This window comes from Dipodomys merriami, unplaced genomic scaffold, assembly GCF_024711535.1.
Source record: "Dipodomys merriami isolate MVZ:Mamm:240054 unplaced genomic scaffold, mDipMer1.0.p SCAF_16, whole genome shotgun sequence".
Taxonomy (NCBI): Eukaryota; Metazoa; Chordata; class Mammalia; order Rodentia; family Heteromyidae; genus Dipodomys; species Dipodomys merriami.
The window spans coordinates 9,679,342-9,704,080 of NW_027202937.1; the positions used below are offsets into that span (position 1 = coordinate 9,679,342).

General features: G+C 46.9%; 2 protein-coding genes and 2 pseudogenes across 2 annotated transcripts in view; 3 read left to right on the forward strand and 1 right to left on the reverse strand.

Annotated features, from left to right (window-relative positions):
• The first annotated feature begins 242 nt into the window (after positions 1-242).
• Positions 243-767, forward strand: LOC138827765 (large ribosomal subunit protein uL22-like; annotated as a pseudogene).
• Positions 768-3,137: 2,370 nt separating this feature from the next.
• Positions 3,138-11,390, forward strand: Rps10 (ribosomal protein S10). Its single transcript, XM_070023949.1, has 6 exons — positions 3,138-3,237; positions 4,098-4,247; positions 4,899-5,070; positions 8,663-8,740; positions 10,491-10,546; positions 11,284-11,390. The coding sequence occupies exons 2-6, from the start codon at positions 4,098-4,100 to the stop codon at positions 11,323-11,325; spliced, it is 498 nt and encodes a 165-aa protein (XP_069880050.1). The 5' UTR covers positions 3,138-3,237; the 3' UTR covers positions 11,326-11,390.
• Positions 11,391-19,148: 7,758 nt separating this feature from the next.
• Positions 19,149-24,739, forward strand: part of Nudt3 (nudix hydrolase 3) — a 66,864-nt gene continuing 61,273 nt past the window's right edge. The window contains exon 1 of the mRNA XM_070023948.1: positions 19,149-19,941. Within this exon, the coding sequence (XP_069880049.1) occupies positions 19,843-19,941 (99 nt within the window). The 5' untranslated portion in view covers positions 19,149-19,842. The remainder of the gene's footprint in view (positions 19,942-24,739) is intronic.
• On the reverse strand, positions 24,361-24,700 carry LOC138827766 (small ribosomal subunit protein uS10-like; annotated as a pseudogene).

The following is a 24,739-nucleotide window of genomic DNA, read 5'->3' on the forward strand; positions in this document are numbered from 1 at the left end:
TTCAATTCCTCAGCACCACATAAGCAAAAAGAAAAAAGCTGGAAGTGGCACTGTGGCTCAAGTGGTAGAGCACTAGCCTTGAGCTGAAGAGTTGAGGGACAGCGCCCAGACCCAGAGTTCAGGCCCCACAACCAGACCCCCCCCAAAAATAAAATAAAATAAAAAATAACAGGTGCTCTTCCTGTAAGCAGCCAGAGGTGAGCTGTGAAAATAGTGCACTATTCTCTAGACCCAGAAAACCCCACAAATTCATGCAAGTCAAGAGGTTCCAATCTTCATGTACACTTTAACAACACCAGAGAAACAGCCCAGGCCATCAAGGGTATGCATATCCGAAAAGTGACCACGTATCTGAAAGATGTCATGTTAAAGAAGCAATGTGTGCCATTCCAGCATTTCAATGGTGGAGTTGGCAGGTGTGCCCAGGCCAAACAGTGGGGCTGGGCACAGGGTCAGTGGCCCAAAAAGAGTGCTGAATTTCTGCTGCACATGCTTTAGAATGCAGAGAGTAATGCAGAACTGAAGGGTTTAGCTGTAGACTCCCTGGTCATTGAACACATCCAGGTGAACAAAGCACCTAAGATGCGCCGCCGAATTTACAGAGCCGATGGTAGGATTAACCCATCCATGAGCTCCCCCTGCCACATTGAGATGATCCTTACTGAGAAGGAGCAAATTGTTCCTAAACCAGAGGAGGAGGCTGCACAGAAGAAAAAGGTATCCCAGAAAAAACTGAAGAAACAAAAACTTATGGCACAGGAATAAATTTAGCATAAAATAAATGCAAATAAATCAATGTTGGTGATCGTTTAAAAAAAAAAAAAGATAACAGGTGACCAGTTGCTGGTGGCTCACACCTGTAATTCTAGCTACTCAGGGGGCTGAAATCTGAGGATCACACCTGTAATTCTAGCTACTCAGGGGGCTGAAATCTGAGGATCATAATTCAAAGTCAGCCTGGGCAGGAAAGTCCATGAGACTCCCATCTCTTATTAACCACAAAAAGACAGGAAGTAGCACTGTGGTTCAAAGTGGTAGAGCACTAGCCTTAAGCAAAGAAGCTCAGGGACAGGGCCCAGGCCCTTAGATCAAGCTCCAAGGTGGACAAAAAAAAAAAAAATGATAATAGGTGCTAGTTGCTGGCAGCTCATGCTTGTAAACCCTAGCTGCTCAGAAAGCTGAGATCCGAGGATCGTGCTTTGAGGCCTGGGCAGAAAACGTCTGTAAGACTTTTTTTTTGTTGTTGGTCATGGGGCTTGAACTCTGGGTCTGGGCGCTGTCCCTCAGCTCTTCAGCTCAAGGCTAGCGCTCTACCACTTGAGCCATAGTGCCACTTCCGGTGTTTTCCGTTTATGTGGTGCTGAGGAATCGAACCCAGGGCCTCATGCATGTGAGGCAAGCACTCTACCACTGAGCCACCTTCCCAACCCTTTTGTAAGACTTTTATCTCCAATTAACCAGTAAAAAGCTGGAGGTTGTGCTGTGACTCAAGTGGTAGAGCGCCATCCCTGAGTGAAAAATCCAAGAGATTTTTCAAGGCCCTGAGTAAAAAAAAAAAAAAAAAAGACAGGCAGGAAGGTGAAATCAAAGGTGCTCCCCTAAAGGCTGATGCGCAGGTCTCTGTGCTTTTTTCCCCCCCTCCAGTCCTGGGGCTTGAACTCTGGGCCTGGGCACTGTCCCTGAGCTTCTTTTGCTCCAGACTAACTCTCTACACTGAGCCACAGCACCACTTCCGGCTTTTTTTTTCTTTATGTGGTACTAAGGAATCAAGTCCAGGGCTTCAAGCGTGCCAGGCAAGCACTCTACCAGTAGGCCACATTTCTAACCCTGTCCCTGTGCTCTTGCTCTTGCACACACATGTTGGGAGCAAAGCAGTCATTACCCACATACCACAAGCCACGTGGGCCTCGCAGCACAGATGGCTCCCCTGTGGAGGCTTGGAGTGAGTGGGAAGAGCTGCTGGGCTATTCTAGATGTGTGAAGGGAGGTGCGGGGAGAGGTGAGGCCCGGGGGTGTCATTGAGGAATGAAAGTCTGGTTTGTCATAGCTAGAGCACCACTGTACCTGCAGTCCCCCAAACCCAGCAAGAAGCCACACCATCATGGGGTCAATTGTGACCCCCCCCCAGGCCTTCCTTCATTCTGCCTGTGGCAATTTAGTGTGTGTGTGTGTGTGTGTGTGTGTATGTGTGTATGTGCACCCATCCAGTGTCTTGAACTCAGGGCCTGGGCGCTGTCTGTAAGCCTTTTTGCTCAAGTCTAGCACTCTATCACTTGAGCCACAGCTCCATTTCCAGCTTAGTGGGTGGTTAATTAGAGAGTAGAGGTCTCACAGACTTCTCTGCCCAGGCTGGTTTCCAGCTATAATCCTCAGCTCTCAACCTCCTGAGTAGCTAGGATTACTAGTATAAGCCATTAGCACCTGGCTGACAAATTTTATTAAAAGAAATTTCAAAAGCAAAGAGATCTGGAAACCTTTTTTTTTGGGGGGGAGGGGGAGGGTCTGGTTGTGAGGCCTGAACTCTGGGCCTGCGCGCTGTCCCTGAGCTCTTCAGCTCAGGCGAACGCTTTACCACTTGAGCCACAGCACAGCTTCCGGGTTTTTGGTCGTTGATTAAGAGATGAGAGTCTCACGGACTTTCCTTGCCCCGGTTGGCTTTGAACTCTCAGCCTCCCGAGGAGCTAGGATCACAGGCGCGGACCATGGCACCAGGCTTTTTTTTTCCGGTCGTGGGGCTTGAACTCGGGGCCTGGGCGCTGTTGCTGAGCCTCTCTGTGCTCGCTTTGAGCCACAGCGCCACTTCCGGGTTTTGAGTGGTCACTGGCGTCTCAGGGAGACGTTTCTGCTCAAGCTGGCTTCGAACCGCAGTCCTCTGATCTCAGCCTCAGTATCTAGGAGTATTTTCCTCGTTACCGTCTCAAAGGGGCAGGATATCATTTGTCTAAGTTAAACTACGGGCGCAGAAATAAAAGGGACTTGAGTCTTAAATCAAGCAAAGACTAAATGTGGCGACCAGTCCCTGACAAAGCGCGCAAGCGCAGAAGCTCTCTGTGGCGTTTCCTCGAGCGTGCGCTCAAAGAGTTGTAACTGAGCCACCCGTTCCTCAGGCACCGCCAAGGCCACCACAGACAGGGCGCGGGTCCTGGCTAGAGGCGGGGCCACGTAGTCCGGAAGAGGCGCCGCGTCGCGCATGCCCCTTCCTTTCCAGCCTCGGCCTCGGACCCTGAAGCCGCCGTGGTGAGTTCTTCTGAAGTTCGGGTTCCATCGGTCCCCATCCGGGCCGTCCTGCCGCCACAGGGACCGCACCTCCTTGGGATCGGGGCGGGGGTCTTCCCACTGCCTTTCCGCACTCCCATTTTTAAGCAGCGAGTGCGGCTGGGGACGCAGTTCAAGGGAGTGGGGTGCTTGTAAGCGACGATTGGCTTTCCGGATGGCGGAGAGCCCCACGGGGAATTGAAGCTCTGGTGTGTTGGGGGCTGGCCAGGCGAGGTGAGGGAGTCATCGTCTGGCACGCTTTTCCTTTCCCTCCAGACTGCACCCTCCTACGTCCTTAGTTTTTGGGGGTAGTTTTAGGGGGCGAGGGCATGTCTGGAAGCGAAGGCTCTTGTTTGGTCCTCCTGTACGAGAACAGCCTCGAGATTGCTCTGCAGGTAGCCTCTTGATGGTCCCCATATACTGGGAGTCTACAGGGTCAGTGCCCATCTCAGACCCTGAATACCACTGTTGTGAGAGCGTTGCAGGTAAAGCATATTTACACCCCTATCCCCGTGTTGTCTTAACGTTCTGGCGCCATTTTTCGACCAATTGTGAGGGGGTGGGGAAAGAAACTCTCCTGATGAGTTGGTTAGGAGTTTGTAGCCTTCCCTTTTGTATGTCTACTACAGTGTGTCTTAGGTTCTTACTCTTCGAGCCTTAATAGTTGCTGGTAGGAGTGTAATTGATAATGTCTTTCTATAAAGCAGTGTGATAATTGATAATGCTTTTTTGTAAAAGCAGTGTGGCATGAATGGTGTGTGGTCACCTTAGGGTGGTGGACTTTGGTTATTGGGCCTTAGCCACACTGCTTAGAGATGCTTTTTGCAACTTATTTCTTGTAGATGTTGATGCCCAAGAAAAACCGGATTGCCATTTATGAACTCCTTTTTAAGGAGGGGGTTATGGTGGCCAAGAAGGATGTCCACATGCCCAAGCACCCAGAACTGGCAGACAAGAATGTGCCCAACCTTCATGTCATGAAGGCCATGCAGGTATGGGGTAGAGATGGAGGGCTTTCCAACCAGTGTTGAAGGCAAATTCCAGTGAGGTTAGACAGGCTTAAGCATGTTTGCTGCTCTCGGTAGAGCTGTTGTCCTCGGCAGTACTGAAAGGATTTCAGCTACTGGGGTTTGAACTTGGGGAGTGGCCCTTATCAGGATGGAATTCTGCTGAGCCACACCTCCAGCTCTGTTTTGTACTGGTTGGTTTCAGTGCACGGGTAATTGTGGCTTGAACTCAAGGAGCCTTGGCACTGTCCCTACCTAGCTTTGTTGCTCCAGGCTATACCACTTTAGCCACAGCAAAAGCTCTATTGGCTTTTTAAGGATAGATTTCATTCCTGGGCCTGGACTAAGATCTACCTACTTTGAGCTTCCTGTTGGGATCACAGGCATGTACCACTGCTCCCAGCTTCCCTCTGAAGTCACATGGGGTTTTCTGTCCCAACTGGCCTGGAACTATGGTCTTCCCAATCTCAGAATCTTCCAAGTATCTAGGATTATTATGTTTTAGGATGGGGCCTAGATATTTAGTCCAGCCCTCTTCAAACTCATTTTCCTCTTTCAGCCTACTGATGGAATTACAGATGTGAGCCCTGAGGTACAGCTTTAGTCATGTCTTAACAGTAACTTTTTGCCCAACAGTCTCTCAAGTCTCGGGGCTACGTGAAGGAACAGTTTGCCTGGAGGCATTTTTATTGGTACCTGACCAACGAGGGTATCCAGTATCTCCGTGATTACCTCCACCTGCCCCCTGAGATTGTGCCTGCTACCTTGCGCCGCAGCCGACCTGAGACTGGAAGGCCTCGGCCAAAAGGTATGGTGATATCTCTGAGGATCTGCTCTGAAGTCCCTCTTTGAGGGGTGAAAAGAATGCATTTTTGAAGGCGATGAGACACTATTCTTAGAACATATCATCAGTGTCATCTTTAGAGGGACTGTGGCTTGCAGGACCTTTGGTCAAGTCCTGGAATCTTTAACTGGATCCACATCTTCAGGCCATTCATAAGAAAGCATGAATACAGTTTTTTGGTTGTTTTTGTCGGTCGTGGGGACTGAACTCTGGGTCTGGGCACTGTCCCTCAGCTCTTCGGCTCAAGGTTGGTGCTTTACCACTTGAGCCACAGCCCCACTTCTAGTTTTTTCTGCTTGTGTGGTGCTGAGGAATTGAACCCTGGACCTCATGCATGCGAGGCAAGCACTCTGCTACTGAGCAACCTTCCCAGCCACACATGAATATAGTTTTGGTCTGTACCTGGGACAGAGTGCTGAATATTTTCCAGCAGAGTGAGATGGTGCTTGTCCCCACGAAAGAATGTCATAGCAAGAATGTTTTTACAAGTGAAGGAAGTGAAGAATTGTGTACTTTCATGGCTAGGGGAGCAGGAATTGCGAAAAAGTAGGCAGGAGAAAGCAGATGTGTATTGAATCACTGAGGATGTATACTGTGTGTGGGAATTTTCTGACTGCCAAGGTCATTATTGGCTTGTAGTTGCATTTTGTCACATGAACTCCATTAGAGCTGTCAAGGTTGTGGGCTGAGGTGACAAGATGAAGAATCTTAACTATGATGATTGGTGAATAAGACCATCCCTACCCACACTTTGTGATTTAGTTGGCTTACATGGGCCTGGAATTTATTTTTGGTACTACAGGACCAATTGTATTTTATCTACTTTAGAGATTGCTTATACTTTAATGGCAAATAAGTTTCAGGGCAGGGGCTGGGAAGGTGGCTCAGTGGTAGAGCGCTTGCCTTGCATGCCTGAGGCCCTGGGTTTGATTCCTCAGCACCACATAGGCAAAAAAAAAAAAAGAAAAAAGCTGGAAGTGGTGCTGTGGCTCAAGTGGTAGAGCACTAGCCTTGAGCTGAAGAGCTGAGGGACAGCACCCAGGCCCAGAGTTCAGGCCCCATGACCGGACCCCCCCAAAAAAAGTTTCAAGACAATTTGCCAGATGAAATTAATACTTTTGGCGGGGGGGGGGGGGGGGGAGTGTTCCTGGGTTGCCAATCCAGGGCTTGAACTCAGGACTTGAGCACTGTCCCAGAGCTGCTTTTGCTCAAGGCTAGCACTCACAGCATCACTTCCAGCCTTTTCTGTTTATATGGTACTGAGGATTCAAACCCAAGGCTTCATGCATTGTTAGGCAAGCACTCTTCTGCTAAGCCACATTCCCAGCTCTAAATACTTACAATGCTTACGTTTCTGGTTTTTTTTTTTTAACATTATCTTGCTTTGTAGCCCTGGCTGGCATCAAACTCAAAATTCTCCTACCCCTAGTTCTCAAGTGCTAGGATTATAGGTATGAACTACTGTTCTGGTCCTGAAGGTACATAAAAGGTAAAAATCTCTATCTTTAAAAAAAAATGTCATTGGAAGCCGGGTGCCAGTGGTTCATGCTTGTAATCCTAGCTACTCAAGAGGCTGAGATAATGGTTCAAAGCCCGCCAGGACAGGAAAGTCTGTGAGACTCATCTCCAATTAACCACCAGAAGACTGGAAGTGGCGCTGTGACTCAAGTAATAGAGTGCTTTCCTTGAGCTAAAGAGCTCAGGAACAGCACCCAGGCCAAGAGTTCAGTCCCATGACTGAAAGCCAGGCACTAGTGGCTCACCTGTACTCCAAGTACTTATGAGGCTGTGGTATGAGGATTGCAGTTCAAAGCCAGCTGGGCAGAAAAGACCCCATAAGGCTTAACTCCAAGCCGGGCACCGGTGGCTCATGCCTGCAATCCTAGCTACTGAGGAGTCCGAGATCTGAACACTGTAAGCAAGAAAACTGTAAGCAAGCAGTGCTGTGGCTCAAGTGGTAGAGCGCTCCCTTTGAGCTAAAGAGTGCAGGGACAGGGGCTGGGAAGTGGCTCAGTGGTAGAGCGCTTGCCTTGCATGCCTGAGGCCCTGGGTTTGATTCCTCAGCACCACATAAGCAAAAAGAAAAAAGCCGGAAGTGACACTGTGGCTCAAGTGGTAGAGCGCTAGCCTTGAGCTGAAGAGCTGAGGGACAGAGTTCAGGCCCCACTACCGGACCACCCTACCCCACCCCCCAAAAAAAAAAAGTACAGGGACAGCGCTCAAGCCCAGAGTTCAATCCCCACAACTGACCCCCCCCCCAAAAAAAAAAAAAAAAACTTCAATTAGCAACTCAAAAACCGAAGTGGAGTTGTGGTTCAAATACCCAGTGACAGCACTTAGGCCCTGAGTTCAAATTTCACAACTGACAAAAAAAAAATCTCATTGTAAAGGGTGGTCAAGATGCATTGACTACATATATTGACATGTTAAATTGAAGTAATAACTGCCTTACAAAGTGCTGGTAGCTCTCATCTGTAATCCTGCCTACTCAGGAGACTAAGCCCCGGAGATCAGGGTTTAAAGCCAGCCCAGGCAGAAAAGAGATTCCTAATTAAATAAACAAGTAAACTACCTTAATATCCCACTGGTGAGTTATATACAGAAGCCCAACAGGAACTAGAGTTCTTCGTGCTTCCGGGTTATATAGTTAAGCCTTTTTTCCCTGTTTGTACTAAAATTTTCACTTGGAGAAAATATGGGTCATATTAAGTTTCCACTATTCAAATGTCTATTTTTAAAAAAAAAGCTGTGCCAGGTACCAGTGGCTCATGCCTGTAATCCTAACTACTCAGGAGGCTGAGATCTGAGGATCACAGTTCAAAGCCAGCCTGGGCAAGAAAGTCCATGAGGCTCTTTATCTCATTAACCACCAGAAAACCGGAAGTGGTGCTCTGGCTCAAGTGGTACAGTGCTCTCCTTGAGCTGAAGGGCTGAGGGACAGTGCCCAGGCCAAGTTTGAGCCCCACAACCGACCAAAAAAGCTGTATCTATATTTGGCAAGTAAATAGAAAATGCTTTATGTTTAGAAACAGCACAAGCACTTTTTTTATTGTGAAAATACGTGCAGAGGGGTTACAAACATGGGCAAGGTAATGAGTGCATTTCTTATCGAGCATTTTTGCCTCCTTTGTTTCCCCTTACCATCCCTTCCCATATCCCCCCCCCCCCATCCAGGAAAATAGAAATTTCTTTGCTGGAGTTGCTATCCCTATTAGCTCATCATGTGTAAGTGGTTGCCCATGAGAGCAAGTTTTGTTCGCTATAAGAAAGTTTCAAGTGGGCTGGACACTGATAGCTCATGCATATGTAATCCTAGCTATTGAGGAGGTGAGATCGGAGGGCCATGGTTCAAAGCCAGCCCAGGCAAGAAAGTGTGAAATTCTATCTCTAATAAACTACTTGGAAAAAGCCAGAAATAACACTGTGGCTCAAGGTGGTAGAGTGTTAGCCTTGAGGAACTCGGAGATGATGCCCACCCCCTGAGTGCAATACCCATGACTGACAGGGAAAGTTGCTTTGTTGCCCTATGTTCACAAGTGTGACTTAATTTATGTAGGTCTGGAGGGCGAGCGGCCTGCAAGACTCACAAGAGGTGAAGCTGACAGAGACACCTACAGACGGAGTGCTGTGCCCCGTGAGTAATGCATCTGGATCTGGGGTTGGGTTTGGGATAGGAACTCTGTATTCTTCAGTCCTTGAAGATGCCAAAGTGATCAGAAAAGGTCCTAGTTTCCAATCTCCAGATCAGAACAGCCACATTCCCTGTGTTTCTGTGTGGGAATTATGAAGAAATCCTCTGAGCCCTGAAGACCTGTAACTAGAATAAAACTGAGAACTTAGCGAATCTTTGCTCCTGCAGTGGAGCTGGAGGACAAGGCTTGCTCAGCTGTTACTGAAAAAATAGTGGAAAATCTTGTTTTGAGTAGATGTGCTTGCCTTGACTGAGAACCACAGGTTTGTTCTGGAAGCGTGATGAGTTAGATAGAGGTCATCTGCACTGTTGACCAAGGCCGCCTCATTGAACTAGCATTTAGTAACAGGAAGAATGGGTGTTGTATGTTGAAATTTTCAGGTGAGAATTTTCAAGAGCAGTCTTGTGGAAAAAATATTGCACAAACAACTGAAAGGGGTGAAAGCAAGCCAGCGGCTCCAAGGGATGGAACAATCTAGGCAAAGGCCCTTGGGGAGGAGGAGGCCTGGCTCGTCTGTCTAGACAGCTGTGGGAGTGTAGGCTACAGTAAGGACTTGGGCTTAATTCTGGGGAAGGTAGTGAGCAGAGTAATAGGATTCAACTCAGTTGGCAGTCTGGCTTTGTAGCAAAAGCAGTTGATTGTGAAGTAAAAGGAAGTTACAAAAGAGGTGTACTTTTTGACTTCGCTCCCTCATGGTCATATTTTCTGTTTAAACTGAAACGAACAAATGAGTAAGGGAAGGGTATGCTGCAGCTTTTGTGGTCACAAGGGTAGTGGTGAACAAACTTGTGGGTGTTGTGTGAAAAGAGATTCCAATTTTAATGGTATTTATTGAAACCATGTTTGTTACAGGCCGGACAACTCCACTCCATTTCCCATGTTAGCTACAAATATAGGCACAATCTAGTAGCCATACTTAGCAAGTTGGTTGTTTTACTGTTACTTAACACAATACATATGAATGTGTTGTTTCATCTTGGAAGTCTCACAGGTATTTTGTGCACATCTCCACTTGAACTAGGTCTGCTAATAGAACAGGGCCCTTTTTGAGCTAAGGTCTTGCTATGTAAGCTCAGGCTGGCCTTGTTTTTGATCCTCAGTTCAGGTGCTGAGATTTCAGCTTTGATTTTGCTTCTGTGAGCCTGTATTGCCTTTGCCTCTTGGTTCTTCCCATACTGAGCTCTCTCTGCAAGTTAGGTTTGAGATGAGTGCCTCAGTGATGGAAAATGAGGGTACAGGGCTGGGAAGGTGGCTCAGTGGTAAAGCACTTGCCTTGCATGCCTGAGGCCCTGGGTTCGATTCCTCAGCACCACATAAACAGAAAAAAGCCGGAAGTGGCACTGTGCCTCAAGTGGTTGAGCGCTAGCCTTGAGCTGAGGAGCTGAGGGACAGCGCCCAGGCCCAGAGTTCAAGCCCCATGACCGGACCCCAAAAAAAAAAAAAGGAAAATGAGGGTACAATGTAGTTAGAATATGCTTCCTGGGGCTGTGAAGAGTTGGAGTGTTAGTGTGGAGGGGGGCGCGTGGTCACAGGGGAGGGAGGGAGCAAGTGCCTCAGAAGATGTTTCCTAGTCCTGGGTGGTGATCGGTGATCTTGGTGCATTGTGGGGTAGCTCATCAGGAGCTGCATTGTGTGACTTGTCTCCCTTGCTCTACAAACTTGCTCTAAATTGGTGTTTGTCTTTTCTTCCAGCTGGTGCTGACAAGAAAGCCGAGGCTGGGGCTGGGTCAGCAACTGAATTCCAGTTTGTGAGTATCCCCCCTGTGTGCTTTCCATAAGCTGTTGCTGGTACTGGCATCAGCCTGTGGTATATAGGGTGTTACGTTCTGTTCTTCCCTTTCCCTCAAATTCCAAATAGTCATACAGAACATGAGATGTAGTATGCAAACTTTGATAAATTTATACATTCCTGAAGTGAGCCTTACAAATACCACTTCCTATGGCAAGTTTGTATTTTCTGTTTCATTATTGGTGATCATCATAACTCCTAGATTGATAAAGTAAAATCTGAAATTCAACTAGAGATTGAATAGGCTTCAGAACAAGGTTGGTCTGGAATCAGATTATCTTTGAGGTATGGTCTTAAGCGGACTCCTCCTGCCTCAGTTTCTCATCTGTGATGTAATAAAAGTAATAATTACGTTGAGGACATTGTGAGATTGGATAGTGTAGGTCATATACACTGTATATCACCTGCAGTGGCAGTCCTTACAGCACATGACTTAGATCTGCTTGTGTGAATGAAGTCTGCATAGTAGAAACACAATCATGGCTAGTTCCCAGTCATTCCCACACATATGTATGTGTGGACACTGGGTGGGTGGCCATATTCCCATTTTGCCAATGAGGAAACAGGCCTACGTGTCAGCACTTTGGCTGCCTGCTTTTAGGGTGTTGCTGGGGGTAATGAGATCAGAAACTTGGCAAGACCCCGAGAAAGGAAAAATGGAGTGTGCAACTAACGCCGATGTTCTTTCTCTTGCAGAGAGGTGGCTTTGGTCGTGGACGTGGTCAGCCACCCCAGTAAAGATGGAGATTGTTTTGTGTTGAATAAACTTGTAGCCAGAAAAAATGTGTCCCTTTTACTTGTATTTCATTGCCTGAACAAGAATGGTTTGAAGGGGGCTGGGAAGGTGGCTCAGTGGTAGAGTGCTTGCCTTGCATGCATGAGGCCTTGGGTTCAATTCCTCAGCACCACATAAACAGAAAAAGCCGGAAGTGGCTCACATGGTAGAGTGCTAGCCTTGAGCTGAAGTGCTGAGGGCCAGCACCAAGCCCAGAATTCAGGCCCCACAACGGACCAAAAAAAAAAAAAGGATGGTTTGAAGGTCTGAGTGTAAATGGGCAAGATTGGATTGGTTTGGAGCATTGTCCTTGTCCATTGACATCACTGCTATTAAAACTTGTATTTAGTCTTGTGCCCTCTTCTCTTTGACAGCTCCCTGCAGAGTTGGGTTCAGTGACACTGTGGATGTGGCTGGGATACTGGCTCCTTCCATAAACCAGTCACATAGACAGTGCCCATAGTGAGGAAATTGTTTCATTGATCTGGAATGAAAGTTTGTTCCCTAATGTCTGGAAAATGCCAGAGGGAAAGGAGACAAATACTTTGAAAATCTTGCCACAGGCAAGGAGAAGTACTAGAGGTGTATAGACCAAATTTACTTTTTAAGGCTCAGGTTTGTATGAGATGGGAGGATAATATATACAAGTTGGCATTGTAGTCTGGTAGTGAGTGTTTGGAGTATATGGGGCCATGAGTTCAAAACCTAATACTGAAAGGCATGAAAATGTGAAAGGAGGGGCTGGGAAGGTGGCTCAGTGGTAGAACGCTTGCCTTGCATGCATGAGGCCCTGTGTTCTATTCCTCAGCACCACATAAGCAGAAAAAGCTGGAAGTGCTGTGGCTGAAGTGGTAGAGCACTAGCCTTGAGCTGAGGGACAGTGCCCAGGCCCAGAGTTCAGGCACCATGACTGACAAAAAAAAATTGAAGGGAGTTGCCCAGACATCTAGAAACATGGAATTTTTCTTTCTTTTTGGGGGTTTGGTCATGGGGCCAGACTCAGCCTGGGTGCTGTCCCTCAGCTCTTCAGCTCAAGGCTAGCGCCCTACCACTTGAGCCATAGTGCCACTTCTGGCTTTTTTCTTTTTGCTTTTGTAGTGCTGCAGAATTGAACCCAGGGCCTCAGGCATGTAAGGCAAGCGCTCTACCACTGAACCACCTTCTCAGCCCCCTTTCTAACACTTTCTAATCCCTCAAAAGGAAAAGGTTTTCTCAAGGTCTTGTGTCTATAGCAGAGTAGTTGAGACCAGGTTTCCAGGGCTGGCTTGGTATGAGTACTATAGAGGTTTGATGGGAAATGAGTAGAACTTTTCATATTGCAAACAATACCAGAAGGGAGCCCTAGTATAGCTGGTGAGAGCTTAAGAGACCCATGAAGACTTAGAGTGAGATACCAGCTTTGCCTTGCCTCAAGCAGTATGGTAATATGGTGTAGGTATGTGCTATTGTGGGGAGCTCATCAAGATTAACCCAGGACTGGCCCACTAAGGTAGGGGCTTTCATCCTACAAAACAAGTGTTTTTTGGGTTCTGGAAGTTTGAGAAGCATTTGTGGTGTACTATGTGCCAAACCTATAGCAAAAGGCCAGGCACAGTACAGTGGCTCACACTTGTAATCCTAGCTATTCAATAGAGTGGGGTCTGGAGAGTCAGTTATGCCAAAAATGCTTATGAGGCCCTCTACCAGTAGAATGTGGTGTACACCTGGAATCCCAACTACAGGTGAGGCATAAGATCGAGGTGCAGACTGGCCTGGTTTGTAAACCTTAAGGCAAAAAGGGCTTAAGTGGTAGAGTACTTGCCTGGCAAGTGTGGAGTTTAAACTCCAGTACTGCCAAAAGAAAATATATTCTACAGAGGTGGTATTCTAGAGCCACCACAAGACCTGGTAGCAGTGTAATTTAGGCCACTAGATGGCAGCTGATGGTAACTCCATATGTACCTATCAACAGGAGGTGAGCTCTGGAACCTGAACCACCAAGAACTAGAAGCTTGCTTGTCAGAAGCAGTGTTTGGGGATGCTTGTTTCAGCACGTCCTTGGCCGCCCTGCCGAAGATTATTCAAATTTTCAGCTGGCTTGAATGATGTCAAGTGGTTTACCCCATGTCCACATGCCTTACTGAGTTCCACACTGAAATGTTTGCTCCAACCCTTTTGCTCTCCACCAAGGCCAGCCTTGGTAATTTTGGTAATATTCTGGCCCTAAAATGTCATTTTTTTCAAGGAGGAGTCTTTTCCCTCATAACTTGTTAAGAGTTTTGTTTTGGGGTGTTTTGTTTTTGTTTTTGAGACAAGAGCCTTCGTCTGTAGCATAGGCTGCCCTTGAACTTAACATTTTGCTTCAGCTTCCCAAGTGCTAGAGTTCCAGGCCTGCATTATCAGGCTTCGCTCAGAGTACGTACATTCTTCAAGGTCACCTGTGGGGCCTAGGTATATGACTCAAGTGGTAGAACATCTGTCTAATCAGCATTGAAGCCTTGAGTTCAAGCCCCAATACTAATAGGGGGGAAAGCACTAGTGAAACAATAAGGAATCCAGAGTATGTGGATGAAGACAAGCCTGTGAATCCCTCTGGTAGGTTGCAATACCCCTGCATTCATTCCACAGCTGGCCAGAAATCTGATGAGTGCTCAGACAGGCTCAAATTTTTGCCCTTAAGCCCCTCAGGCTAACTAGAAAAACTGCAAGGAGCAAATCAAAGGCATCAGTAATACCTTGTAATCCTAGCTACCCAGGAAGCCGAGTTCTGAGAATCATGGTTTGAAGCCAGCCCAGGCAAGAAATTCTGTGAGATTTGTCTCCAATTAACCAAAAAGAACTGGAGCTGAGGCTTATGTGGTGGAGTGCTAAGCCTTAAGCAAGAAAGCTCAGATGGCTTGTGAATTCAAGCCCCAGGACTAGGAGGGGAAAAAAAAAAAAAGGTTTATCAAACTTCCTCATTTTTATCAACTCTTGGTCTGGCTAATTTTTTAAGCCATCACTGCACATCCACAGATATGCAGAATGTGGATTTGTTGGTACTGGCAATCTTAAATTACTGGTAATCTTAAATTAGGAGTCAAGAGTTCTGACAGTCCAGGTCCAAAGCCAGCTTCAGCAGAAAAATTTGAGACTCCTACCTCCAACTGACCAGCAAAAAATGAAATGGAGGGGCTGGGAAGGTGGCTCAGTGGTAGAGTGCTTGCCTTGCAAGCATGCGGCCCTGGGTTCGATTCCTCAGTGAAATGGAGATGAGGCTCAAGTGGTAGAGCACCATCTTTGAGTGAAAAGGCCCTGAGTTCAAGCCCCCAAAATACTGGGTGCACACACACAAAAGTAAGAACCAAGATTTTATCTTGTAAATGATACTTAAGTCACTCCACAACATTAAAGTGGCAGGTGGTGCAGAAAAGGATAACATCACTGGATGCTGGTGTCTCCCACCTGTAATCTAGCTACTCAGGAGGCTGAGATCTGAGAATTACAGTTCAAAGCCCAGGCAGGAAAGTCCGAGAGACTCTTACCAGAAAAGCAGAAGTGGTGCTGTGGCTCAAGTGGCAAAGCGCTAGCCTTAAGCTGAAGAGTCGAGGGACAGTGTCCAGGCCCAGAGTTCAAGCCCCATGACTGACCAAAAAAAAAGGGGGGGGGGAGTAACATCCATTGAAGGTACAAAGAGTATTAGGTTCTAGTGTCCTCACTGTAGAATAGAGTGGACTGAAATTGGTCTGCACAGTGACACACTGGGGCATGGTGTGGTCATGGGTAAGTGGCTCAGTCAATGCTGCAATACACAGGGGCCTGCTAGTGGGGAGGAGAGGGAAATCTATCATTTGATTGCTCAGTTTTAGAAAGGGAAATGAGGACAGAATGAGGGCATGGGCAGGGAGGGGGATGAAAGGGATTGTTTAAAAGTTACAGCCCATAGAAAACTTGGAGCCCATTTCTACTTAAAAGTGCTTTATTGGAAGCCTGCGATAAATGCATGGCACAGGTCCAAAAGAACAGCCTCTGGAAAAATCAGCGCTGCATGGTTTACTGACATATCAAAGAGGCCATTGTGAGGAAAAGGGCATCTTTAAAAGCAATTATTAAATGGGAGAGGATGCCCAAGCTGAGGGACTAAGCAGGCCTCCAAATGGGACAAAACTTACAAACTCTATGAATCAAGTGAGATTTTTAAATCCTGAAGAGTACTGCCTCATCCCCCCACCCCCAAAAAAAGTAATTCTAGTTCATCAAAGTACACAAAAAGTTGGAACTAGGAAGGGGTGACATTTCCCAAAAAGAAACGTTGTAAACATTGTCTTTATCTGATTATGAAACTATAACCCCACTGTACATCACAATTTATGTGTATATGTATGTATGTATGTATGTATGTATGTATGTATTGCTGGTCCTGGGGCTTGAATTCAGGGCTTGGGCTCCATTTCTGGGCTTCTTTGTGCTCAAGAATAGCACTCTACCATTTGAGCCATAGCACCAGTTCCAGCTTTTTCTGAGTAGTTTATTGGAGATAAGAAACGTATAGACTTTCTTGCCTGGACTGGCGTCAACCAACCAGGATCCTCATATCTCAGCCTCCTGATTAGCTAGAACTACAGACATGAGCCACTGGTGCTCAGCTACATCACCTACATATATTTTTTTATTTTTTGCGTCGGTTGTGGGGTCTGAACTCTGGGCCTGGGCACTGTCTCAGCTCTTTAACTTAAGGCTAGCGCTCTATCACTGAGTCACAGCACCACTTCCAGGTTTTTCTGCTTATGTGCTGCTGAGGAATTGACAGGAACTCATACCACTGAGCCACCTTTCCAGCAATTTTTGTTGGTGGTGGTCCCTCAGCTCTTCAGCTCAAGGCTAGTGCTCTACCACTTGAGCCACAGCACCACCTCCAGTTTTCTGGTGGTTTATTGAAGATAAAAGTTTCTTGGACTTTCCTGCCGGGGCTGGCTTTGAACCGTGATCTTCAGATCTCAGCCTCCTGAGTAGCTAGGATTACAGGTATGAGCCACAGCGCCGGCTATAATAATTTTTTTTTAAGTTAGAGGTTAAGTTTCTTAATATGGAAGCAGTAGACTGGGGGATGGTCAACTAATATTTTGATATCTGAAAATTTCACCTTCCATTGAAATCAAAAACATTTATTTAGATGTTGTCTTGTACATATTAAGCCATTGCTCTACCATTCAAACATACAAAATAAACATGATATAAATAAACCACAATGTACAGGCTTCAGTAGCCATCAACATTCTCCCCCCCCCCCCCCCGCTTTTTTTTTTCCTTTTAAACTCAGGGCCTGAGTGCTGTCCCTGAACTCTTTTGCTCAAGGCTAGTGTTCTACTACTTTGAGCCACAGTGCCACTTCCAGTTTTCTGGTGGTTTCTCATGTTTTTTCCTGCCCAGGCTGGCTCTGAACCATGATCTTCAGATTTGTCTCCTGAGTAGCTAGGATTACAGGTATGAGCCACTGGTGCCTACCTCACCTTATTGTTGTTATTCTTACATTTATTGCCCTAGTAATGCCTACTTCCAGGTCCAAGATGGAGTAAGAAATCTGTGAAAGGGCTGGGAAGGTGGCTTAGTGGCAGAGTGCTTGTCTTGCATGCATGAGGCCCTCGGTTCGATTCCTCAGCACCACATAAGCAGAAAAAGCCGGAAGTGGGGCTGAGGCTCAAGTGGTAGAGCACTAGTCTACAGCTGAAGAACTGAGGGACAGCTCCCAGACCTAGAGTTCAGGCCCCACGACCGACAAAAAAAAAAAAAAAAAAAAAAAGAAATCTGTGAAAAAAATCCGTCTTCTGTATTTAACTCACCACCTCTCTTGGAAGTTATTTCAGATGGCTCCAGATGTGGGATCAAGAGAATGCTGTATGGTCTTCATTCAGAAGGCTTTTAGGTATGTTGGATGAAGGCTCCCATGGATGTGAGGTCATTCTATACTGGGCAACTGATGACTCCACAATTATAATACTGTTCTAATGGACAATAGATGATCTTTCGTTGTTTAGCTGTGTGTGTGTGTGTGTGTGTGCGTGTGCGTGCTCGTGCACACGCCTGCTGTGTTCTATACCTAGTTTCATGATAACTGCTCCGTGAAATAAGGATAATTAAGAAGCAGCCCTTTCTTCAAAAACACTGAAATATACAGTGAATAAATACAAGAAGACAATGACAACTGTGTGGCAAATGATGTGATAAATCAGAACCTAGGCACTAGGAGGCACAGAAGCAGTTAGGGAGGGCTACCTAGAAGTTACTTTTATTCGTTCTTTTTGTTGTTGTTGCTGTTCGTTGTGGGGCTTGAACTCAGGGCCTGAACCTGTCCCTCAGCTCTTTAGCTCAAGGCTAGTGCTCTACCACTTGAGCTACAGCACCACTTCCAGTTTTCTGGTGGTTTATTGGAGCTAAGAGTTTCACAGAGTTGCCTGCATGCGCTGGCTTTGAACTGTGATCCTCAGATCTCAGCCTCCTGATTAGTTAGGATTATAGGTGTGAGCCACTGGCGCCCGACTGTTTTTTTTTTTTAATGGGCAAATATAATCTAGCCCCTGTCTAGACAAAAGGGAGAAGCAAGAAAATGAAAATGCAGTATTTGAGAGTCCTTTCCAGAAAGCAAATATACCATGTTCAAAGAAAAAGTCTAGAGGTTCAAGAAAGTGTTACATAGATCATTTAGAATGACTGGAATATAGAAGATAAAGTGAAAGGCAAGGCTAGCATATTAATTTTCTGGTAGTGTTTGAAGTTTTACCTAAGATGCAAGGAAGAACAACTATAGTTTTATACCAGGCATAACTACCAGGTGCTGGGGTAGAAGTGTGGCTCAGGTGGTAGAGTGCCAGCCAATGAGTGAAAGCCAGTGTCAGATAGCAAGTTATGCCTGTAATCCTAGCTACTCAGGAGACTGAGATCTGAGGATCATGGTTCAAAGCCAGCCCGCGCAGGAAAGTCCATGAGACTTTTTTTTTTTTTTTTGGTTGGTAGTGGGGCCTGAACTCTGGGCCTGGGCACTGTCCCTCAGCTCTTCAGCTCTAGGCTAGCGCTCTACCACTTGAGCCACAGCACCACTTCCAGCTTTTTCTGCTTATGTGGAGCTGAGGAATCAAACCCAGGGCCTCATGCATGCAAGGCAAGCATTCTACCACTGAGCCACCTTCCCAGCCCGTCCATGAGACTCATCTCCAATTAACCACTAGAAAATTGGAAGTAGTAATGTGGCTCAAGTGACAAGCGTGCTCACACGTTGAGCTGAAGAGCTGAGGGACAGCGTCCATGCCCAGAGTTCAAGCCCCAGGACTGACCAAAAAGAAAAAGAAACAGGGAGAGAGGAAGGAAGGAAAAGAAAGGAAACTACCAGGCACAACTTGATCAGTATGTGGTAAGGATTTCTCTTGCTGCCTTGAGTAGATGGATTTGACAGGGGTTGGAGGAGTGTCAATATCAGGTGGCAAAAGAAAAACCCTAAAGGGCGGAAGGCGAGGTGGGAAGGGGCTGAGGATGTCAAGCAATGAAACAATAAACTTCATTATCACGTGGATAGTTCAGAGACATCAAACTTCTGCTTTACTGTGGGCAACATTTTACATTTTCTTTCGGCCCAGGGCCCTGCACTACTAGGCGAGCTCTCTACCAACCCAGCATTTGCTATCTGCAGAATAAACAACTGTTCTAACGGACCAACTCCGGTCCGTCAGGGTCCAGGGCTTCAGCCATCGCTCCCATGCAGTTCCCAGTCCCAGACAGCGCGGGCTGCGCCTCTTCCTCGCGTTTCATTCCATTCCACATCTTCCCGCAGACTTCCCCCAGAGCAACGCCTCCGCGACCGGCCGGCCGGACCCGAGCCCCGGAGCCGCGACCTTGGGCCAGGCGGTGCGGCGGACTCGAGCCATGACCTTGGGCAAGGGCCCTGCTTCCCGCTGACCAGTGCTGCGGGACTGCGGGGCGGTGGGGTTTCCTCCCCTTCCCCGCTCCCCGCCCCGCCCCGCCCGCGTGCCCGGTCTCCCGCCGCGCGCGTCACCAGGCCCCTCGCCCACGCCGCCTGCGTAGCCGCCGTCCGCACCCGCGCGGAGCTCTTCTTCCAGACGTTCGTTTACGCCTCGCGGCCCTGGGAGGGCGGGATTCCCGAACAGCGCTTACGCCGAGAGTGCGCGGCGCCGTCCGCTCGCCGCAGCGGCCTTACGCCGTTGACGCAGCGCGCCCAAGATGGCGGCGCGATCGTCGTCGGGGTTGGCGGCGGTAGAGGGGGCGGCGGCCGTGGCAGCCGCGGCGACAGCATTCGTGACGGCGGTGGCGGAGGCGCGAAACTTGGGTCGACGGGAATGAGGCGGCCGCGGCCGGCGAGCGGCGGAGCAGTGTAGCGGAGAAAGCGGCTCCCTCCCCTCTCCTCGCTGCTTTCCTCGGCCGTCCCGCGAGCGCGCGCGTGCGCGGCCGCCCCGAGCAGGCCCCCCGCCCCTCGACTCCGCGACCCGCACCGCTCTCCCACCCGCGCCCGGAGGATGATGAAGCTCAAGTCGAACCAGACTCGTACCTATGACGGCGACGGCTACAAGAAGCGGGCCGCGTGCCTGTGTTTCCGTAGCGAGAGTGAGGAGGAGGTGAGGCGCCGGGCTGGGGGCGCCGGCCGGGGCCGGGGCCGGGGCCGGGGCCCGGGGGGTGGGGTGTGTGTCGCTCCGCTCGGCCCCGAAGTAGTTCCGGCGGGGTTTCCTGAGGCGAGAAAGGGGGAAGGGGAAGGGGCGAGGGGAAGTGGGTGGGAGCGCGGCCGGAGCGGGGGGCCCGCCTCGCCGGGGCCCTCGGGGCCGGCCGCCTGTCACCTGGGAGCCTGGCCGCGGGGGAGGACGGTGGACTGGGGTCCCCGACGTTGCTCCGAGCCCGGCTGCTCCGCGCCTGTCAGCGCCGCACGTGTGTGCGGAGGCCCGCGGGGCACGAGGCGCAGGCCGGCCTTTGTGGCCAAGAAATGGTCGGTTTCCCAGGCACATTTGGGATGTGCCGGGATTAAGGGTCTGCGAGCCCGGCGGCGGGGGTAGGTTTGGGGGAGGTCTTAGAGAGATTTAGGGCGTCGTGCACCGGCCGAAGCTTGCTGTTTAGTTTTTCCAGTGTGCTGGCTATTCCTCACGGTGTGGCCCAAGAAGAAAGGACGTTTGATAAAATGATTTCTGCGGACTGAAATGTTTTCATTTTAATTGGAAAGAACCTACGGCGAGATTTAAGATCTTTGCTCTGGTAGTCTTCTACTGCCCTGTGGGAAGACCCTTAGGATTAAATTTCCTAGAAAATAAAGTATTTTAGAATCCATTTCTTTCTTTTTGGTTTGTTTGCTTAGGGTAACTTGAGGGGCGGGGGGAGGGAGTTGTGGGGAATCTCAGTTTCCCAACGCTGTTTCTGTGGTGATGAAGGGATTTTAGAGAAAGGCACATGCTTTGCAAATCCACAAAGAATAGCTGCTTTTGGAAATTCATAAGATGCCTGTGGGAACACATTTCTCTCGTGTGTATGGTGGTAAAATGGCAGTTTGCCTGGAAACAATGAAGGACAGTGAAATTCAATCTGTTACATTACAGCATTTAGCAGTGGGCTCTGGTGGCAGGGCCTGCAGTACAGTGCTTCGTGTTGAAATGGGGGAACGGAACTTGACCCGTTAGTTATGAAAAGAAGCTGTGATGAAAGGGACAGATGGGCTGCCAGGAGCTGCAGTCCAGAGATATTTAAAAGGAAATGGAAATTTAAAGGATTGCCTGGAGAAAATTTGTGAAGCACTAATTGTGCTGTTGAAGGGTAGCATGTGTGTCCCTCTTCAGAAAAGCAGGAAAGATTTGGAAATACATACTTTGTGTCCAGGCATTTATTATAAAAAGCCCCCAAAGATGATGGGCTTGAGTGCTACTGAACAGGGACCTGCTGAAACTTATGAACTGTTTGGAATGCATACTTGGGTAAAATACAATTATTGGTGGTGGTGACTATTCTTGAGGCTTTGTTCTCTTCATTATCATGTCATATTATAGGAAATCAGATGGGATCACAGGCTGGTAACTGGAGGAAAAACTAATTAGCATAATAACATGTCTTACTATACACTACTATGGTTAAGTCTGTGAGCACCCCAATTATAAGTAGGATGCTGTATAATTTAGTTGTATGAATGATGCAAGACTTAAAAAAACATACTAGAATTTGAAAACATGTATTTTGGATAAATTGGAAACCTTATAAAGGCGATTAATTTTTTTTTGTTGCTGTTAAAAGTTTTACGGTGTACTGAAATTAATAGTGCTAATGTTTTACAATAACTTTCCAGTTGCAGCTACCCAACTGCCCTGTGCAAGTCGAACAAGCCATAAGACTCATATTTTAGAAGCTTAAAATTTTAAACTGTTAAAAGAGGTTTCTTTAGTAGATTAAAGCATTTGCCTGTTTTGGAGTTTTCTTTAGTGAATTTCTTTTTGAACATTGGTTAATGAACAGAAGAATCATGTAAATCTTTAATTATAGATTCAGTGGGTGTTAAAGCTAAAGCCTGGGAAGAAAAAGAAAATTAATGAAGTGGGCTGATTTTAGACTTTTAAGTTCAATTACACAAGCCTACTATGGGTGTGGCACTCTTGTTATGTGGGATTTTAATGATAAGCAGTTCTCTCTATCCAGAGCAGTTTTAATTGAGGTTCCCTTATTGGAAGTGATTTTTGTACTACAAAATAATTCATAGGGTGCTATTCAACTCTCAGATTATATAATTGTGTTGGAAGGGAAATAATTTTTTAGTTCCAGGAGAACTTTTTATGTTCTTAATAGATCTGCCAGAGACTGGAAGTACTAGCTGCCATACATTGTGGGAAACTGAAATTCGAACTTCCTAGGACATTCAACCAGTTTTATTTATTTATTTATTTTTTGTTTGTTTGTTGGTCATGGGGCTTGAAACTCTGGGCCTGGGTGCTGTCCTTGAGTTCTTCAGCCTGAGGAACTTTATTTATTGTCCAGCAATGAGAAGAACCAGAATTTTAGACCCTAGCCTCATTGAATGCTAGGTTCTCTGCTACAAATATGAAGGAAATAGACAGGGAGGGAAGCCTAGAGTTTAGTGGGGATCCAACAGCATGGTGGAAATGAATTCTCTTTTTTCTAAACTTCTGGCTGCTTTTCATGTTCATAAACTAAAATTAACAAGTCCTAGGACCAGCCCCCCCATATAAATAATTAATTAATAAGTTAATAAAGACTAGTGGAGAGGCTCAAGTGGGAGAATGCCTCCTTTGCAAGTGCAAAGCCCTAAGTTCAAACCTTAGTGCCAATTATATTTATATATATATATATATATATATATATATATACACACACACACACATATATATGTATAATCTTGTATTTGATACTTATCATAAACAGAAATCAAACTTGCTGAGTAAGATATTATTCTATATTGGATAATATGATGGCATTCATCTTTGTCATGTTATTCAGCTTTGACTTTCTTCAAGAAATTCCAGTGGGATTGTTCCTTTTTCCCTCTTGTTTCTAGGAACCTCTGTGTTGAAGTGAGGGACAGGACTGGGACTCTTTGTGCTTGGTACCCTCCCTCTTGGAGGAGTGAGGAGGGTAACATAGGCAGTTTAGACAGTTAAAATATATAAGATTGTGAAATACTTTTAGAAAGCTCAGTGATGCAGAATAAATACTAAATGACATCACAATGCCTAGGTAAGTCAAAGCTGTTCCTAAAGAGTCTTATTTTAAATGAAGGGGAAAAATGAGTACTAAGTTTGTCTCAGTTAGGTTGCCTTGTACATTAAAGCTATTTCTAAAAAAAGACAGGATAAAACTTTTAAACTGGGCTAGAAAGGTGGCTCAGTGGTAGAGCGCTTGCCTTGCATGCATGAGGCCCTGGGTTTGATTCCTCAGCACCACATAAGCAAAAAAAGAAAAAAGCTGGAAGTGGCACTGTGGCTCAAGTGGTAGAGCACTAGCCTTGACGGGACCCAAAACAAAACAAAACAAAAAAAAAACTTTTAAATTTAACACCTGGGTGTTTATTTATTTATTTATTTATTTATTTTGTTTGTTTGTTTGTTTGTTTGAGTCTGGTCGTGGGGCCTGAACTCTGGGCCTGGGTGCTGTCCCTCAGCTCTTCAGCTCAAGGCTAGCACTCTACCACTTGAGCCACAGTGCCACTTCCGGCTTTTTTCTTTTTGCTTATGTGGTGCTGAGGAATCGAATCCAGGGCCTCAGGCATGCAAGGCAAGCGCTCTACCACTGAGCCATCTTCCCAGCCCCACACCTGGGTGTTTATTGAGTTTTCCACTAGAAGCCTTGTATCTCTCAAGCAAAGAGGAACTGTTTCTCGTTTTTTCCCTTTAACTCACCAGGTTGGATGGAGAGATGAGAGACAACCAGAGATCCTCAGTGGGCACAGACTCTAGTGGCCTGAGTGTTTGTCTCTAAAATGCCCCAGTGGAGTAGCTAGAAGTACGTCACTGTAGACCACACCTTCCACAGGCTCTAGAGAAGGGAGTAAGGCTCAGGTGGCAATCCCAGTGGCACTAACCATGACAAATGGCTTCTAGTAGGTCCCTGACTGGTTGGAATTCTTGGTGTACATCTTGTTCATTGTCTAATATTATGTTTCTCTAAGATCACAATGGGTGCTTTCAGTCAGCTTGGTGTAGTGACTGGACATTTCTGCTGTTCATTTCTCAAAATATTGACTTTTCTTTTTTTTTGGTCGGCCATGATGCTTGAACTTGGGTCCTAGGCACTATCTGTGAACTCTTTTGCTCAAGCCTAGTGCTCTACCACTTTGAGCCACAGTGCCACTTCAGTTTTCTGGTGATTAATTGGAGATAAGAATCTCTGGACTTACCTGTCCAGGCTGACTTTGAACCATGATCCTCAAATCTCAGTCTCTTGAGTAGTTAAGATTACAGGTGTGAGCCATTGGCACCCAGCCCCGCATAGCTGGTTTTTCTTTTTTGTTGTTGTTTAATAATAAGCAGTAAGTCAGTTTATTAAAAATATTTGACTTAGGCATCTACAGTGGTGACCTCAACCTCCACTCCTGGCTCAATACTGATGAAGTTACTGATGGACTGTGTAAGTCAGTGAGTCACTTGTGGATCCTCATCTGGAAGCAATCACATGTCTTAGAACCTTTACCACAGGGATTTTTCTTGTAGTGATTCTCAGTCTTGGTAGGCATACTCACTGGTCCTTTCACTTTGAGATTCTTTTCATTGGCGCCTCAAATCAGGTCAGCACATACCTTCTCTAGAGACTTCACATTTCTGCCGGTGAGGGTGATCCGAATCCAGTGAATCCCACCTCTGGCTCCATAGGTGTTTTTCCAGTGTCTTTAAAAGCCATAGCTGAGACCCAGCTTCTGATCCACTTGTTCCTCAAGCA